Source organism: Gossypium hirsutum, chromosome D05 (assembly GCF_007990345.1).
Source record: "Gossypium hirsutum isolate 1008001.06 chromosome D05, Gossypium_hirsutum_v2.1, whole genome shotgun sequence".
Classification (NCBI taxonomy): domain Eukaryota; kingdom Viridiplantae; phylum Streptophyta; class Magnoliopsida; order Malvales; family Malvaceae; genus Gossypium; species Gossypium hirsutum.
The window spans coordinates 25,710,237-25,729,560 of record NC_053441.1 but is presented as its reverse complement, the minus strand read 5'-3'; the positions used below and the strand labels follow the sequence as shown (position 1 = coordinate 25,729,560).

At 32.7% G+C, this 19,324-nt stretch overlaps 2 protein-coding genes across 3 annotated transcripts; both read left to right on the top strand.

Moving 5' to 3' along the window:
* The first annotated feature begins 4,539 nt into the window (after positions 1–4,539).
* Positions 4,540–7,661, top strand: LOC107902610 (interferon-related developmental regulator 1). The gene is made up of 12 exons (XM_041094465.1): positions 4,540–4,705; positions 5,164–5,244; positions 5,544–5,626; positions 5,702–5,817; positions 5,905–6,015; positions 6,116–6,225; positions 6,457–6,769; positions 6,854–6,931; positions 7,020–7,070; positions 7,159–7,212; positions 7,307–7,384; positions 7,471–7,661. Exons 1-12 carry the CDS (start codon positions 4,554–4,556, stop codon positions 7,519–7,521), a joined length of 1,278 nt encoding a protein of 425 aa, XP_040950399.1. The 5' UTR covers positions 4,540–4,553; the 3' UTR covers positions 7,522–7,661.
* Positions 7,662–8,333: 672 nt separating this feature from the next.
* LOC107905215 (transcription initiation factor TFIID subunit 4b) lies at positions 8,334–13,823 on the top strand. Of its 2 annotated transcripts, none has more exons than XM_016831807.1 (14): positions 8,334–8,547; positions 8,662–8,767; positions 9,035–9,594; positions 9,717–9,812; positions 9,913–10,821; positions 11,292–11,416; positions 11,531–11,618; positions 11,699–11,834; positions 11,947–12,002; positions 12,075–12,131; positions 12,203–12,343; positions 12,469–12,534; positions 12,621–12,882; positions 13,434–13,823. In XM_016831807.1, the coding sequence occupies exons 1-14, from the start codon at positions 8,509–8,511 to the stop codon at positions 13,610–13,612; spliced, it is 2,820 nt and encodes a 939-aa protein (XP_016687296.1). In that variant the 5' UTR covers positions 8,334–8,508; the 3' UTR covers positions 13,613–13,823. The 2 variants fall into 2 exon arrangements, with proteins under 2 accessions (XP_016687296.1, XP_016687295.1); XM_016831806.1 differs by having other exon boundaries at positions 9,032–9,594.
* Positions 13,824–19,324: the final 5,501 nt, after the last annotated feature.

Here is a 19,324-nt window from a genome sequence, read left to right as displayed (position 1 = left end):
TTTATACTCTTTGTTTTAAATTCATTGGTCTTTGATTATTGATGCTATTTAATCCTCTATTTGTTATTTTAATTTTTTTATTCTTAAATTAATTATTTTAATATTATTAATACGATTATGTGGCATCATTAATCTTGTATCATTATTATTATTATTATTATTATTTTTATATTCATGCGCATGCATCGTTTTTATGTAATATATATTTTGTTTTATATATAATTATATAGTATACGTATGTTTATATATATATTCTATACATATGTTTTTATTTTTATTTTACTTCCTAACTTTTATATACATATATATACTTTTATATTTAGTTTTAATTTTTTTTTACTTTTGTATATATGTACATGTATGTATTTATATATTTTTCTAATGAATATTTTATATATATATACTCACATGTCTATGTTTTTTATTTGCTTAAATACAAACATATATTTTCAACACATATGCTATAATATATATATGTATATTTATATATTTTTCTTTATTTTCGTAAATGCATTATATATATTTTGTTATAAATTTTATAGTCCAAAATTTTATATGTAAACCCATGTGTATGTCTTTTATTCTTTATAATTTCATGTATATATTTTGTATCTTTTTTCTTTTTATATATTTTTTTGTTTATTTCCTTCATTTGCTTATTGATTTATGTTTTCATTTATATTTTGTTCATTTGATACTTTACATATCGTTGTTTTTTATGTACATTAATTTCGTTTATTTCTATGCTATTGTTGTATTTATTATTGTATTTTACACTTAATGTAGCATTACATCATTTTTTTACTCGATTTTAAAATTTTCAAAATTGAGATAATACTCGTATTTAGGATTTTCAAGGAAATTGAGCCCTAACGTATTGGGTTCTAATTTTCTTCGTTAAATCTAACAATCGAGAATTGATCATTAATCAAAAAAATAAAATGAAAAGCTTGTTGTCGGGAATTTAATATGTTGGATCCTAACGTATTGATTTCTCGAGACAAAGATTTTTTTTAAAAATAATAACAAAGGAAATTTTCCAAGTAGACCTGTCCATGGGCCGGGCCGGGCCAGGAAAAATTTTCGGCCCGCCTCCTAGGCCCAGGCCCGTCCCGGCCCATTTTTAAAATAAACATTAAAAAATTATTTTAAAAATAAAAAATTATTTTAAAAGTATTTTAAAATTAAAAAATAAAAATAAAAAATATATATTTATTATATTCGGGTCGGGCGGGGCCGGGCCCGGGCAAAAAAAGTGGTGCCCGAGGCCCGACCCGTTTTTTAAACGGGCCTCATTTTTTTGCCCAAGCCCATATTTCGGCCCTATATTTTTACCCGAACCCTCCCATATTTCGGGGGGCCGTCGGGCCGGGCCGCCCGGCCATGGACAGGTCTAATTCCAAGTTTAGGATTTTGAGAAATTGTGCCCTAACGTATTGGGCTGTGATTTCTTTATAAATCTTAAACAAATGAATATTCTTTTAAATTTTATTACATGAGTATTTTGGACTAATTCATTTTTGAGGAATTAGAATGTCGTGCCCTCACGCATTGGGTGTGACATTTTCTTTCTCCGAAATGATAAGAGTCTTAATAAGTAACGTTTTTTAAGTTTTTTATTAAGGATCATATTTTTAAATTTTCGACATTAAGACACTAATTAATTAACTAGGTACCAATTTTGGGCGTTACGAGGGTGCTAATCCTTACTCGTACGTAACCGACTCCCGGATCCATTTTTCTAAAACTCGTAGACCAAAGCTATTTTTTAGGTGATCCAATCACACCTCAATAAAAGATTGGTGGCGACTCCCAATTTTTGTTTTTTAAAGTCGACAACTAATTTGTTTTTTTCTCAAAATAAAAAATGGTTTCGACAATATTATTATGGGATATTATATTTTAGGAATATTTAAATATATTATATATTATTGTATATTTTTAGGCATATGTTTAAGATCATATTATATATCTTTTCTATAAATATTATATATACTTAGACCTGTTTATGAGTTGGGTTATTCGTTCAGGCCCAAAGGTTCACCCAAAATTTGGGAGGATTCGAGTAAAAATATTAGGCCCAAAAAATGGGCTTGAACAAAAAAATTAGACCCGTTTAAAATATGGGCTAGGCTTGAACTTGAACATTCAATGCTTGAGCCTGACCCGGTCTGTTTTTAAGTTCATAATACTTTATATTATGTTATTTTTTAAATATTATGTAATTTAGAACACATTAAAAAAAATCTATACAATATATTAATACTACTCTAATGTAAACATTAAAATAATGTTATAAAAAAGTTCAATAAATTAAAATAATATAATCTAAATATTTTTTTTAAATACTCCTAGTACTGTTGGTGTATGGGGATAAAAATCAACTTTTGAGAAATTAACGAAAGCTTCAAGGCACGTATTAATGCTACTTTCTTTAAAGTTCTGTTTATTCCCACTTATATTATAGTGTGTAAAAGAGTTACTGACAAATTAAACTCGAGGATACAATGAAGCTCAGTAACTAACTACGTTTTGCACTGACCACTGAGCACTAAGTGAAACATAGCAGGGATATCAATTTCTATAACAATCTAACATATAAAAGATGGTGAAAGAATAAAAAGAAACTTTGTCTTTTTTTTTTTGGTGTGTTACACAAACGAGAGTTCACTCCTATTTATAGAAAATCTTATATCTTTTCATAATGACATAACTATCCAAAATGAATAGCAATAAACATGATTGTTCAACAGATATCTACTTGAATAATTATGGTCCTTTGTTATTAATAAAGTGACATACTCATCACTATAAATAATAACAACTTTTAATTACTTATAACTTTTCACTTGCAACTATTTAATTTTTGCTACTTTTTAATTGTTTTTAGTTCATTCTAATACATTTTGTTTACTTTAATGTCATATTATTGATTTACAGACAATCAATTTAACATTTCATATAATGTTTAAGCCCATACATCTTTTTACTATCTACATATGTGTACTTTTATGATTGTTACTTAAAGTTTTTAATATGCTCCAAACTGTTTATATTTTTTAAAAATATATCATTTTGGTAAAAAAAATGTATTTTAAATTTTTTTTAATAACAATTAATTTTAATCTTTAATTAAAATATTTTTAATTGGAAAAAGTGAAATGATCATTCTGGCAAAATATACCTTTTTTTAACTTTTATTTATTTATTTTTAAGTTAAATTAGTACCATCAATTCATAAATTCTTTTATATTTATTTTAAAAAATATATGTTACTTTTAACTAACGTTATAGATTTTTGTACATACAATCGTATATATAATGATTTTTAAATAAATATGTTTACAAATTTTAAGTTAAATTAAATTAAATTTAAAATATTTAAAATAAATTGTTCAAGTCGATTGAGTTTAGTTCAGTTGGCATATGTATTGTTGTCAATGTAGGAGAATGTGGGTTTAAGTGCGTTAAAATGCATTATCTTTCTATTTAAGGGTTAGAGAAGGCCATGGGTAGTTCAAGTACGCTAAATTCATGATGCTACACTTCTATGAAAGGAAGAAAATAAAAACAAAAACAAATTGTTTAAAACAACTTTAATTTTTTTTTGAAATTTTATAATAGTACATTTTAACTTATTAATTAAACATGTATTTAAATTAAATATATTTTTTATTGTATAAATCGCAAATTAAATTGAGTTGAATTAATTATTTAATTTAATTCATAATTAATTCTAATGATAATAAATGTAAAATAAAATTATTTGGAGTTAGAGAAATACAAATTCTTCCAGCATCAAATTTCTCATAACCTTTTATTTTCTCCTCTAAATACCTTTAAGAAACACACTTTTTGGCCTCTTCTGTATATATTTTGACTTGAAATAAGCAAGTAAATCAAAGAAATCTTGTTCTCTCTCTACTCTAAAGACATTAGCTTGAAACCTAGAACAAGATAAGTTCAAAGTGGAGTGGTAGAAGGCTTTGTACATGCATACTCCCAATGTATAAACCTCCACCAGAATCCAGCCAAACCCCAAACATGCAACACCCGCCTCATAGCCCACTTGGCGCCTGAAATCAACGACTCCTATCTTTGTCAAATTCACAAAAGTGGTTTTATAATAGATGGTATCAGTTAATGCCGCTAAACCCAAACCTAACCTTTTTTTTCCTTAGTCGTTAGAACAAGTTCAAGAAAAGATAAGAAATAAAAAGGATGCTCTAAATTTTGCATCCTCTTTGTTCTCCTCCAAACAAAATTATTTAGTTTATTTATATATAAACAAGGAAATCCATTTCAATGGTTACATTGTTTTTTCTATTCACCTTTGTTGTCGTCGTCGTCTTCTAAATTTCTAAGCCATTTCATTGTATCCTTCAAATAGCTATCACCAACATGGGAAGACGTAAGAATCTTCTTCCCTTATTTTGTTTTTATTTTGGGGTTACTTTTTCCTTTAATTTGTTTTGGGGGTTTGTTTGATTTGTTTATTTTCACTAAATAAAAGAAATTATTTGAATCTGGCAGGTAAAATCCAACGTAAGAATATGGCGATATTAGATAGCAACGATGATAATAGTAGTGTAACTTCATCGTCGATCGTTTGTTCCGATCAAATGTCTGTTTTTGGTACCGAAGAAGTAGAGTTCAATAAGGAAAGTTTAGTAGATGAAGCGATCGATGCTTTATTTGAGAAGAGGTTAGAATTTAGTTATTTTCTTATTTAATAAAATTTTTTGATTAAAATGTGAAGCATTTGAATGGTTTCATCATTTATTAGGGTGAATGTAACATCATTAAAATGTTGGAGGTTTTATTTTTATACAATTTCTAAACTATTATTAGAAAAATAAATAATAGGAAAACTGGAAGAAGAAAAATAAATTAATGTTGGTAACATATAACGGTTTTTTATATAGACATCTAATAATTGTATCTTTCCATATCTTTTATAGACATATATCTTTTAATGAGGTATCATTTCAATAAGATTATGTTGTTTTACAAGACAATTTTATATAAACACACGTTTTTATAAGATAAATTTGCATGCAAAAGTTATGTCTTTACGACACAGCTATTTGATCGATAATTTGCTAGTTACTTTCTTAGATAACATATTATTATCTACCAACATTGACACTCGCAATTATTAAGGGGTTCAACACGGGAAAAGGCTTTGGAAGTGATTAATGCTGCATTCAATTTCAACTTGCAGTGTCAATTTGTGGAGAATAAGTAAGTGCATGCTCGATTTCATTTATATTGATTTGCAAGAGTTGCTGAATGGATTATGATATACAAGCATGCTTCCTTATGGTTCATACTATATGGTTGAATACTTGAATCTATCATATTGTTATTTCATTTCAGCTTGCAGCATCAGTTTGTGGAGAATAAGTGCGTGCTATTTTAAATCCTTCTAGCAATTGCTGAATGGATTATTACTAGCATGTTTGCAGTCGTAGCTAGAAATGATCTATAATATATGGTTGAATACTTGAATCTGTTATATTGTTATTCGGCTTGTTCTCCAGATTTGCCACATTACTTCATCAGTGTTTGAACTGTATCAAGAAAGGGTCCAGGAAAGAGATATCTTTAGCATCCCGTACTATTGGTTAGTTTAAATTCTTAATGTTGACAACCCACATATGCACGCCTCAATGGTCAAGCTGACAATGTCTCTTGGTAGGTTTGTTGGCCTTAACTGTTGGTCCGGGAGTTCATGCGCAGGAAATATTGGAAGAATCAATTACTCCTCTTTCACAAGCTTTTAACTCCGGTTCAGAATCTTCTAAGATCATTTCGGTATGAAGAAATTGAATAAGGATTGGAATTCTTTCTTCCTCTAGTACATTGCCAGTTGTTTTTTAAATGCTTTGGTTTCTTATGTAGTTACTGAACTGTTTGGCTGTCATCACTTTTGTCGGGGCAAATGGTCCTGAGGAAATAGAAAAATCAATGCAAATTATGTGGCAAATAATTCATCCAAAACTAGGTTCTAATGTAAGTATACATGCTTTATTTTCACTAATTGAAAAGCATATTATATATTTATTAGTTATTGCTCGCAACTGAGGATTAATTAGTTTTGCTTGACTTGTAGGTTATTGCTATCAAACCTTCTGCACCTATAATAACAACAGCTGTGTCTTCCTGGTCGTTTCTCTTGACAACCATGGATGGCTGGAGACCTAGCCCCAAACTTTGGCAAGAGTGAGTTAACTCTCTAGTTCATATGCTGTTCATTCTTTTAATCCAGTAATTTATTGTCTTTACAATCCCTTTGTTCATATGTAGCGTAGACAAATTATTTAAACCATAAAAATGCGAGTCAAAGAGCTTCGTTGATTTGAATTATGGTCCTACAATAATATACCAACACAAACCTGGCTAACAAGTAACTCCCATGGCCAAGAGACTGACTGCTTTCGGGAAATTATGCAGGTCCGTTACATATTTGTCTAGTTTGCTAGATAATGATGACCGATCCATGCGGATCGCTGCTGGTGAAGCATTGTCTCTTATTTTTGAGATGGGAAGCTTAGAGAAGTTTGTAGCTGAAACTAAAGGTTACATTGATAGTTCAGATTTAGAAGGAAATAAAACTAAAGTCAGGTTCTCACATATACAAGGACTGAAGGGGAAAATTCTAAATCAAGCTCGAGACCTCTCCATGGAAGCTGGTGGTAAAGGTTCTTCCAAGAAAGATCTTAATAACCAGAGGAACATGTTTAGGGATGTTTTGGAGTTCCTTGAGGTACTCGTATTTATCTTTTTATTTCCATGAATGTATGGTTCTTCGAACTAATCATGCTAAGTTTGTCTCACTTGGTGATGGCAGTATGGTTATCCTCCCGAGACAACGATGAAGATTGGTGGGGTTGCACTACAGACATTAACATGGTCTCAGTTGATTCAGGTTAGCTTGTCCTCTTCTAATTCTCCAATTCATGTTAGTTACATGCCATGGATTCTGATAATCGAGTTGTCAAATTTCAATCCAACAGTTGAACTTTTTGAAGCGCTTTCTCGGTGGAGGTTTCGCTAAGCACATGCAGGTTAATGTTGTTTTAGAGAAATTGACATCTGTTGATGCAATTTTTAGTTTTCACACGGATTATATAAAATTTTTGTTTCTTTATGCAGGAAAGTGAATTCCTTCAAGATGTTTTTGGTTTCACTCCGAAAAGACGGAACCTTGTAGGCTATGATCATATATCCAACACTGAAAAGGTTGATTCTTACGTGTTTATCCTGATCACTATACTAAACTAATATAAATTCTTTGGTGCAGAGAATGTACAAATCACCAAATTCAGTTGTTAACAAGGCTAGAACCCAGCAATTGAACAAGCAACGGATGCTATCTGAGGTAACTGTCTTCCATGTGAAGTCGATCGAGTGTTTTACTACCAACTGCACCATTTAGCGCATTGACTTGTTGATGTTTGTATCTAGGGTCGAAACATCGGACACTTTGCCATCTGTGTAGGCTATGAAGATTCGTAAACTTATCAAGAGTATATTCATTGTTGGTAGAAGTATAATGAAGGTCCCTATATCAAAAGTTTGATTACATTTTGCTCTTTCTACTTAAAAAATGGACTAATTAACCCCTATATGTTATAGAAAATTATTTACAATCTTGGTTGTTTAGGTTCATTCTAGATGATGTAAATTTTAAATATTTTTATAATTTCTTATAATTCTTACCATTTTAAATTTTTTTATATTTTATAATTTTTAAAGCTAACAACTAATTAAAAGAAAAGATATTTTAATAACTATGAATGATTTACAACTTAATAGCTTAAAATGATGTTTCTTTTGGAACTTCAAATTTTTTTAAATGACATTAATGTGAATGTTTATGATATTAATTTAATTAATTATTTAATTTTATAAATGTATAAAGAAATTTAGAGCATGTATTATGATTATTGTGAAAAAATAAAAAAGATTATAATATTAAACTTTTGGGGGCCAAAACAAAACAATATTAATTTTTAACAACAAAGTCCAAATTCGCCAAAAATCCGACGAACAAAATTGAAATTATGGATTTCAAATATTTCAAATATTATTTAATACGAGTTTACTTTTAAGAATAAAAATTAAAAAAGAATAAATTGATCCAAAAACCGAATCCAACTGAGTACATCCCTAATTATATAATTTAAACATTCAAATACTCAAATTTGACTTACCGAAGTGGATATGAATAAATTTATATCTCAATTTTTTTTCACCCGGCCTGAGCCCATAATGGGCTTTAGTATAGGCCTGCTATAGTCTATATAAGCTAAGGAACAACGTCGGTAAACGCTTTCCTTGGTTTCTCGATTCACTGTATACAACTACTCTTTCACCTTTTGTGAAGTTCTCAAATTTTTTTTTTGAATTACTGTACTTAATTATAATCCTGTAAGCTGAACGATTCCAGCTGAGCGCCGGCGAGGCAGAAGGAACGGCAGCCGGTTGCAGGTATAACTTGTGATGGACCCTTCCATAGTGAAGCTCCTTGAAGAAGACGAGGTTTTTCTTTGTTCTGGATTTTTTTTTTACTCTCCGCTATATTTCTAGAATTCGCAATAAGTGAAGGTTATTTAATCTAATTTTCCAATTTCTGTCTTAAAAAACTGTTAATAGGACGAGTCTATGCATTCTGGAGCTGACGTTGAGGCTTTCCAGGCCGCGTTGAATCGAGACATTGAAGGCGATGCGTCGAATTCTCAGCAGTCTGGTTCAAATACCGGTATCAGCCTTTTCTTATTTTTTTTGGTTTTCGTTTTTATTTGGCTTCTAATTTCCAGACTAAGAGACTAGATTTGGTTTTGTAAATGGTACCTTTAGAGTGGAATTTAGTAATTTTTGTTTAGAGTGGAATTTAGTAATTTTTGTTTGTTAAGGGTCAAAATTTCTTAATTGAGAGTATAATTAGCTTACTTTTGTGTTAATTGTTGGTTATGAATTGGTTCTCCTCGGAATTACATCCGTGTCTACGTTTTAAAAAATACAGCAGTTTTGTCTCAAGGAAGCAATCCAGCTTCCAGTCAATCGGTTGCGCAATGGCCGACCTCGGGGCTAGACGGAAACTCCAACTTTCAAAATCAACAAGTCCTTCAAAGTGCGCAGCAACAGCAGCAGACTATGTCTGAATCGGAGCAAAAGCAACAAGGAGCTGTTGTCACGGGAAGTCAGCAACAAGTGCAGCAGCCAAATGATGTTCCAAAAGAACATAGTCGTCTACCACCACAACAAAAACAACCCCAAGAGGACCATCCACAAGGAGTGACCGAACAAATTCCTGCCCCAGTTCCTCAAACTACTGGGATTCAGAGTCAGACTACTGAAAAAAGTCCTATCTCACATGAACCTGAGAGAACCAATAATCAAGACAGTGAATCACAATATGCGAAATTACAGAAGATGAGTAATCAGCAGGCCAGCGGAGCAGAGCAGCCAAATAGTCCTATGAATCGAACAAAACAAGTTCCATTTGCCGTGTTGTTGCCTGCTTTACTGCCCCAACTTGATAAAGATAGAGCCATGCAGCTTCATACTCTGTATGGTAAACTAAAGGTCGGTTTTTAATATCAACCAATATGCTACGATTCTCCTGTTTATTTAGTAATGGATGAAATAGAAGGAATGGAAAATTTTTTGCCCTTATTTCTGATTTTTCTATTGGATTTATCTGATAGAAAAATGAAATTGCAAAAGACGGATTTGTTAGGCACATGAGAGATATTGTAGGAGATCAGATGCTGAGGTTGGCAGTTAACAAGTTACAAGTTCAGGTGAACACAAATGTCTCATGTTATTAAAGTGAAAACTGATACTTTAGTTGATTGCATGTTAATTTTGGAAACGAGCTAAAGCTCATATTGATACTTTCAGATGAGTTCCAATCAATTCCCATTACAGTCCCCAGCAGGATTACGGCAGAATACTCCTCGGATGCCCTCTGTTGGTGGTGCCACACAGTTCGCTGGCCCACATTCATTAGCTCAGCTGCACCAAAAGGGTCCTAATTCTCCTGCCAATTCATCTCATGCCCCTTCTACAGCAGTCCCCATGCAGACTAATTCAAGTTATTTATCTGGTGAAAACAAGGCTCAAAAATCTCAAGACATGGATCGCCAATCAGATTCTCGCTTTGGAATGCTAGGTAGTCAAATTTCTTCCTCTGGCTCAACCACTGTGAATCAAGAAAGAGGTCGTCCTTCAATTCCGGCACAAGGAATTAACAAGCAACAGCAACAACATTTGAATTTCCCACAAACTTCATTCGCCATGTATGGGAGTAATAATTATCATACATATTCTGGGCCAAATGTTAATACTTCGGGTTCCTCTCTAAAGCCTCAACCTCATGATTCACAAATGAGGCCAACTGCACATCAAAGCATGGGATCAAATCCTGTAGGAGGATCAACCCAGGCAATGAACATGATGAGTGGGCCTAAGCTTGAGAGGCAAAACTCTAGTAATGACCCAAATAGATTGCAGGGCACAGCACTTTCTCACTTTTCTAGTGGTTCAGTTCCTTGGCAAGCCTCTCCGAGTAAGGAGCTGAATCCTGGCCCTTTGTCATCAGGGACATATGTGAAACAGGAATCTGCTGATCAAGGTGCTGACCAGCACAGACCTCATTTGTCTGTAACCCAGGGAGTCTCGACTACACTAGCTGAACAAGGGAAAGCAGTTACAACTACTCCAAAGGATGAGCCTGGAGAGAAGCAGTCTTCTAGAGTTGGCTTCACAACAACACCCTCCATCACAGCACAAATGGATTCTAATGCCCTGGTAATCTCATCTTACTCTATGTTTTCTCATTGTAATATCTTGATGGATGATTTGGAAGCTCTTGCCGATGCCTACCACTTTGTTTTAAAAGTTTACATGATTTTTTTTTTTTGACCATCTTCGAGCGATACCTTGTTTTACATGAATTGCTAGGTATGATCAATTTGATGTCAGGGCCATGTTGTTTCTAGGACAAGTGCCCTTGTAAATGGATCAATTGCTCTCCTGCTGACTTGTTGTATTTAGCTCTTCAGTTGTTCCGACTTTATAGTAGAGTAGGCAAACTTTCCAAAATCTGTGCTACAAAACAGTGTTTACCATGCAATAATATAAATGGCATTATTCTTGAATTCCCTTTCTATTCAGTTAACATATTTGACACTTGTATAGTTTAGTGTTTTCCCCAGTGAAGTGCATGCGTATGACTTTTTTTTTCTTTTGTTGAATTTCACATTCTTGTTTTTTATCAGTTGGGCTCTAGGAATCCATCTGTGCCTGCTCCAACTGGGATGAATGCAAGAACTCCTCAAAAAAAGCCTTCTATTGGCCAGAAGAAACCACTGGAAGCTCTTGGTTCATCACCACCACCATCAAGGTTAAATAAATCTCTCTGTCACTTCATTGCCTGGAATTATTATCTAGGTTCAACTGAGACTCCTTGATGTTTAACTTTTATTAAATCATTTTTCACCCATGGGGTTCCCTACAGTAAGAAGCAAAAAGTGTCTGGAGCATTTTCAGATCAGAGCATTGAACAACTAAATGATGTCACTGCTGTCAGTGGAGTCAATCTCAGGGTATGATACTTTATAGTCGTCTTATTAAGTTGTTATGAAAAGAAATATAAGCCCTTAATTGACATTCTGCTATTAAATAGGAAGAAGAGGAGCAACTATTGTCTGGTCCCAAGGATGAGAGCCGAGTTTCAGAAGCATCCAGAAGGGTTGTGCAAGAGGAAGAAGAAAGACTATTTTTGAAGAAAACCCCTTTGCAGAAAAAATTGGCTGAAATTAGTTAATGTTCTTTATATCTCCCTGGTCCAAAGTTCGTTAATGCATCATACATTTACATTCTACTTTTCATTATAAGCCATAATCATGTCTGCTTTTACGTGTCTTCTTGCAGTGGCCAAAAGTGGTTTGAAGAATATAAGCAATGATGTTGAACGATGCTTGTCCCTGGTGAGATGCTAGCTTCTTGGCCCTTTCCTTTATATTGAGTTTATACATTTCCTCATGTATCTGAATCTCCAGAGCGTGGAGGAAAGAATGCGTGGGCTCATATGCAATTTAATCAGACTGTCGAAACAGGTCAGTCTGAGTTCCTCTCAGTTAACATGAATTTTCTTTAAGTCTCTCTTATTTGAATGGATCTCTTGTAGCGTGTTGATATTGAGAAGCCTAGGCACCGGACGGTTATCACCTCGGATGTTCGGCAGCAAATTATGATGATGAACCAGAATGCTAGGGGAGAATGGGAGAAAAAGCAGGCTGAGGCAGAGAAGCTCCGGAAACTTAATGAAGTGGGTGCTGTTTTTATTTACATGATATGATTATCTGTAATGCATTAAAAATGAGGGTGACAAGGAGGAAAATGAGACTGCCGTTTATTCCTTAACATTGTATATGTTCAATTTTGTGGATGCAGCCCGAGGCTGAGACTGCCTTAGATGGTGACAAGGAGAAAGATGACAGTCGAGTAAAAGCAGTAAAGGTATTATCAATGAGTGATTTTCCATGCATTATATGTGCCTTAATAATCCAAATAAGAGGAGTAACTAACTCTCCATTTATGTTTAGGTAAATAAGGAGGAGGATGACAAGATGAGGACCACTGCTGCAAATGTTGCCGCTCGTGCTGCTGTTGGAGGGGATGACATGCTGTCAAAATGGCAGCTTATGGCTGAGCAAGCTCGCCAGAAACGTGAGGGAGGAACGGATGCGGCATCTGGTTCACAAGCAAGTAAAGATGCGAACCGCAGACCTTTATCTGCATCTGGGAAAAGTACAAAGGACAATCAAGAATCTGAAAAGAGGGGCCCTCTCAATCCTCATGGATCTGGTAAGCTTGGCTCTTTTCTAGATCTATTATTGTTTTAATTTGATGGTTTTATTTAACTGGTTAGTATTGTTGTAAGGTTCATCATGTGTACTGTTGCATCCGAGCAATTGAGAATTGGTTCCTATTATGTTTTTTCAGTGAAACTGTTTCTTGTATTGAACCATAAAAGCAATGCATGGTCATAAACCTGAACCTGATGGTACTATGCACTTTCATATACTAAAAATTAGGAAATTAGACTGTTGATTTGTACAAATTATTCTTGAGCATGTGTAGAGCAATTGTACTGGTATGAAATTGCTCGAACATCTAGCTATATCAACGTTGTGTAAGGTATTAATGCATTGACAAAACCCTAAAAATTGAATATTATGACTATCATATATGCTTGCCTTAAGAGCTCAGAGTTGGTTTCTTTTCAGATCAAGTCATTCCTCCACTGCTTGTTCCAAATGTATCATAACACAACTCGTACTTTCTGCGGAATATGTTCCATTATCAAGTTGTTATCGTATATTTACTTTGGTTTCCACTCTACTTTCTTCCAACAGGGACAAGCAAGAAATTTGGCCGGAACCAAGGTACGACACTCACGGCCCATGCTAGAGTGGCTCGTACTATTTCCATTAAGGATGTGATTGCAGTTCTGGAAAGAGAGCCCCAAATGTCAAAGTCTACACTTATTTATGGCTTGTACGAAAAAACCTGCTCCGAATCTAAAGCGGAGTGATTATAGTGCACCTTTTATACATTTGGTGTTTCGTGTTTGCCATTACATAAAATGGGATTTGAGATGTCCATGACTGTATCTTTAGAATTAATGGAAGAAAAAACAGGTAGATAACTGAATTTTCAGGTGTTTAAGTGCAGTATCAACCTGATCTTACTACATTCTGTGGAACCTTTTATTTTTTTATTTTAGTGTGTCCCTTATCATCTTATCCAATTCTTAGTTCTTACTATCATCGATGATTATTGTTTTCATTGTTACTATAAGTTCAGTGAACCATTTTATTAGGGTTCAAATATCGCCACCTGTTTTATTTTATTTACTACGTCTTGGGATTTTTTTAATGAATAAAATGCATCTTCTTTTTTAATCCGATCGGGGTTTCAATGAATTCAAAATAAAATTCAAAATGTCGCAATTTTTAAATTAAAAAAAGAAAAATAAATGGGCTAAATTTTTTAAATTAAAAGTGGGGAATAAGTGTTAAATGTACGAAATGTATAGAAATTTGTAATATATTTTAATATTTAAATTTTTACCCTTGACTTGACACAAATAAATAATTAACCGGGGGAATCATATTGTATTAATTTAAAGTTTTGATAAAATTTGGTGATATTATTCATAAAGGAATTAAATAAAAATAATCAAAAAGTGTTATATATATATATTAATTATGAAGAGATTTATGCCTCTCTTTTTTTAATGATGAATATTTTAAAAAAGAAAACAGTTGTCAATAATTTTTTTAGTGAGGAAGGTATTGTCCATGATGAACAATTTTCATTCACATTATGAATAAACCAATTTTAATTAGTTCTAATACTTTTCTCTTATTATAAAGAACTAAAAAAAGAAAAGGTTGCTTCGAAAACTATAATAGTTAGAGCTTTTTTTTTTTGGTGATACAAATAAAATTAAACGAAAGTAATTAAGCTAGCCCCTCTATTGGGGGTCTTCCAAAATGTGTATGCCAGTTCTTCTATTACAAACAATCTTCGCTAGAGCATTTGTGATTTTATTCTCTTTTTTAGGAATGTGTTGAATATGATAACGAGACACTTCTGTTAGGAGTTGTTAAATTCTCCTAATCAAAGTTGACTTGTGACATTCTATAGGATCTTCTTGAATGGCAACGACAGTTTCGAGACTATCAATTTGAATTAAATTGCATTGAAAATCTTTATCCAAAAAAAGCTGTGAGCCATCCAAGATACCCCACAATTCAACATACATTACAAAATAATTACCTATGTACCTATAGAACCCAAAGATCCAAGCACCGTTAGAGTCTCGTAGTAGGCCCCACAGCTGCGGCAAAATCATCCTCAATTTTAATCGATCCGTCAGTACTCAAAACAAACCCAATTGCGAGCCAAAGGAGAAGAAGCGAGGGGAGTGCGGGAATTATGAGAGAGTGTCTTTGAAGCGGTAACATATCGCCTGGCCCAACTGTAGAAAACCTTGATGATAGTCTCCATACTCCAGGTAATATCTTGGAACACAAAGCAATTTCGATTCTTCCAAATGCGTCAAGATATCATCCCAAAAATGTAAGCCCAATCAATTCCATCCAAATCAAGAGATAACTTATTTTGGAGGTTATCACACATCCACTCATGAACGGATCCGGAGTAAAAACGATTTCTCTTTTCAACTGGAAGAAGTTTATCCCAAACATCTCTGGCCCAGAATAATCTCTAAGTACATGTATCCGCTCTTCAGAATCATAACCACAAAATTTACTGGAGCTATCATTTCCTATGCCTCTCTTTACCCTTTCCACATTTGTGAGTAGTCTGGCTTTAAGAACGAGCCAAATGAAGACTCGAATATGCTGAGGTCCTTGGAACTTCCACCGTAACTCCCAAATGGCCTCTTTCGAATTCCATGTTCCCTCCCTAATCTTGCCATAAGCGCTTTTCAGTGTTCCCTTTTAATACAAACAAAGTCAAAGTTAGAGGGTTCATCTCAGTGCTTCTTCGCTGCATTTGTGACACTTGAAGTCTAGTTTTCTTGAATTTGATTCCGAGTACTATAAATAAACAGACAAGAAAGAGCAGAGACCAAAGTCGTATTAAACTGGAAATCCAAAACACCCTGAATGCAAAACATGGAAGTATGTAAAATCTATATGACTGTTATTCACAGGGATTAACGTGGCCTTTAAAAAAAATCTAATTTAATTAATTAATTACGAAATTGATCTAAGTGAAAAATTATATACAAAAATAATCTGAAATCCAAAGAATTTACTTGTGCCACTTAACACACCAATGGCACCGGCCCCGAATGATAAGCCGATGGTCGATTTTTTCTTTTAAAAAGAAATTTTTTGAGTGCCACCACTGTGTCAAGTGGCACCAGTATGTATTTTTCGCAATACTCGTGAAAAATACGGGTATTCATGGTGGAGAAAAAAAGAAAATTTTTTTTAATTAGTATCGCCAGTCTGTCAGGCAGCACCAGAAAATTTTAAAAAAAAATTGTGTCGTCAGTATGTCAGGCAGCACCCATTAAAATTTTTAAAAAATATATTCTTTTTTAGGTATCGTCGTGTTAAGTAGCACCAGTGATACTTTTAAAAAAATGTTGTAGAAAGAGTAGTTTAAAACATTGGTAATTGTTTTAGAATATTTGAAGCTAATTGTGGAACATTTGAACAGTAGAAGTCACAGAGAAAGAAGAAATCTCTTCTTTGGTGTCGAAATAGGAATGAAAGGCCTCCCTTAAACGACAACATTGATAGCCATTGAGTACCACAGAGAGGAAAGAAAAGAGATAAAATAAAAAACAATAAGGACAACATGAAAAGAAAGAAGGAAAGAAATAAAAGAATAATACAAAGGAAAGTTGAGTGAATTTTAGTGGGAATATGAACCAAAGTAGCCAATTAAGGTGGCCTTTCGGTATTTCAATACTAAAGAAGAGATTTCATCTTTTTCGTTGTCTTGTACGATTCAGATCTCCCAGTAGTCAATTCTAAATTTTTTAAAATACTGACCAAAACTTTGAAATACTCTTTCTATAATAGTATTTTTAAATATTACCGGTGTCACCTAACACAACGGCGACACTTAAGATATATATATTTTAAAAATTTTAACGGGTGTTGCCTGACATACCAACAATACCCATTAAAAAATATTTTTTAAATATTTTTTTCACCATAAATACTCATTTTTTCACGAGTATTACGCAAAATACATACTGGTGCTGCCTGACACAGTGGCAAAAGCAAAAAAAAATCTTTTTTAAAAAAAAGAAGCCTATCATTGGCTCAACATTGGGGGGTAATGTCACCGGTGTGTCAGGCGACACCGACAAACATTGAATTTTAAGTCATTTTCGTATATAATTTTTCACTGGAGTCATTTTCGTAATTAATTAATTAAATTGAGTTATTTTTAAAAAAAGTCGATTAACATAAACTGAGGCCATGTCATCTCAGCTTTATGCAATTATGTTGACTTTTTTTAAAAAATAGCCTAAAATAATTAATTATTAAGAAAATGACCTAAGGAAAAAATTAAACACGAAAATGACCTGAAGTCCACAGTGTCCGTCGGTGCCGCCTAACACACTGGTGGCATCGCCTCTCAATGATGACCCAATCATCAACTTTTTTAAAAAATATATTATTTTTGGGTGTCGTCGTGAATGTATTTTTTAAAATACTCATGAAAAATACAAGTACTCACGGTAAAAAATATATTTTTTAATGGGTGCCATCAATTTGTCAGGCGACATGAGTTAATTTTTTAAATTTTTTTCCTATTTCTAAATGAACATAAAAAATATGAAAAAATAATATTATTTTATGGGTGTCACCTGACACGGAGATGACATTACTTTAATTTTAAATACCTCAATTTTTGTGGTGGTTATTACAACTTTATTCAAAGGTTGATAGTGCCTTAATTACATAAAAAAATATATTTTAAATTTATTTATTTTTAGACCTCTGTACATCATTTTTATTTATTTTTCTGACAATTATTTTTAGACCTGCTATCAACTTTTGCTAGTAAAAGTCTGTTCTTTTTTTCGGTGGGTTTTGAGAAATGGAGAAGATAAAGAAGGAAAAGGGAGGAACTTTATTATGGGATTTTAGTAATGGCGATGACATTTCTTCTTTTTTTGTTCTCAAAATGTACCGGTTTTTTTTCCTTCTCTGGGTGGTTTAGCAAGTGGCACATGAGATTTTCGTTTATTTGTTTGTTATTTTAGTCTATAATGCTTCTCATAAGCTTGATACAATGTGCTTGAGAATTGAAATCATTAAGGAGATAAGCTACTGAGTTGCTTTCCACCGTTTCATTTCCATGATCATCTTCCCCGATACTTCTTCATTTGCATCGAGTTTGCTGCTACATTGGATCTAGGTCTTTGTTTTAGAGAATGGATGACAAAAATTATTTTTTTAAATATTTACCAGTACTGCATGACACACCGACGACACATGAAATTTTTATTTTTTTTGAAAATTTTTCAATGCCGCTTGATACAGTGACGACACCTAAATTTCTTTTTTTTTTTTAAAATGTATATTATTGAGTTATCATTAGAAGGCGATGCTATCGATATGTCAGGCAGCACCAGTAGTTACTGTAGAGATAAAGTCATATATATATAATTTCTACCTTTTAAGTCATTTTTGTAATGAATGAATTAAACCAATTATGTAGGTTAAAAATGGTTGACTTAGTCAAAGTTGTCAGGCAATAAGAGCTCTTTCTTGATACCCAAGATTGATTGTTTGAGTGATTATGATGGAAGAGTGAGAAAAGGAGAAAGAAAGTAGGCTAAAGGTCAGAATTTCTTGTGGAAAACGAAATCCAACTCTATTTACCAAAAGGCTGAGGCATGTTTAGATTTGCTTTAAGACCTAATTGATAAGCAACTAAAGCAACGCCACATGAGGTTGGTCAACAAAATGGGCTTTCATGATTCTGTTTCTAGATTCTTTTTTTATACATTGCTTCCTTAATCAACGGAATTTGCACCTAATTCCAACGTGATTTAATTAAATTTTAATATTAGTTTTCCTAATCAAATAAGAATGTTATTAAATTTATCATAAAAACTATAAAGAAATCAAATTAGAAGTACATAGAGATAAATTTAGCCCCTAACAGTTATTCATTTTGTCATTTTGACCCTTGACTTTCAAATTTTAGTCAAATTACTTATTTTTTGACAAAAAAAAATTGATTGAACTGTTTAAATTTTAACAGCATTAAAGTGGTCACTAGCATGGTAGCCCACGTAGAATTTCTAAAACTTCAAAAAATTAATAAAAATATTTAAAAAATCAATTAATTTAAAAAAAAAGTTAATAAAAACTTTTAGAAAATTTATCCATGTTAGCAGTGAGGTATACGTAATGGGTCACATGGGCTATCATGTCAATTCCATTAAAATTTAACATTTTAGTCAGTTTTTCCGTAAAAAAAAGTAAGCAATTTCACTAAAATTTAAAGGTTGAGAGACAAAATGACCCAAAAAAAGAGAATCAGGGCCAAAATGACAAAATGAGAAAACATTAGAGGCTACCAAAAAAACATTGGAATACTTCATGGGCCAAGCACAAATTCAATCTATTTTTCGACATGGATTATAAGGTCAAATTAAAATTTTAAAAACTCAAAAAGGTTTAAATAAAATTTTATGAAATGTATGGGATTAGAGCTTTTACTAGCACTCCTACCC

Coding starts and splice junctions, on each gene's coding strand:
- LOC107902610 (XM_041094465.1), top strand. CDS start 4,554: ATGGCGATATTAGATAGCAACGATGATAATAGTAGTGTAACTTCATCG. Junction 4,706..5,163: donor GATGCTTTATTTGAGAAGAG/GTTAGAATTTAG, acceptor GCAATTATTAAG/GGGTTCAACACGGGAAAAGG. Junction 7,071..7,158: donor GTTTCGCTAAGCACATGCAG/GTTAATGTTGTT, acceptor TTCTTTATGCAG/GAAAGTGAATTCCTTCAAGA.
- LOC107905215 (XM_016831806.1), top strand. CDS start 8,509: ATGGACCCTTCCATAGTGAAGCTCCTTGAAGAAGACGAG. Junction 8,548..8,661: donor AGCTCCTTGAAGAAGACGAG/GTTTTTCTTTGT, acceptor AACTGTTAATAG/GACGAGTCTATGCATTCTGG. Junction 10,822..11,291: donor AAATGGATTCTAATGCCCTG/GTAATCTCATCT, acceptor GTTTTTTATCAG/TTGGGCTCTAGGAATCCATC.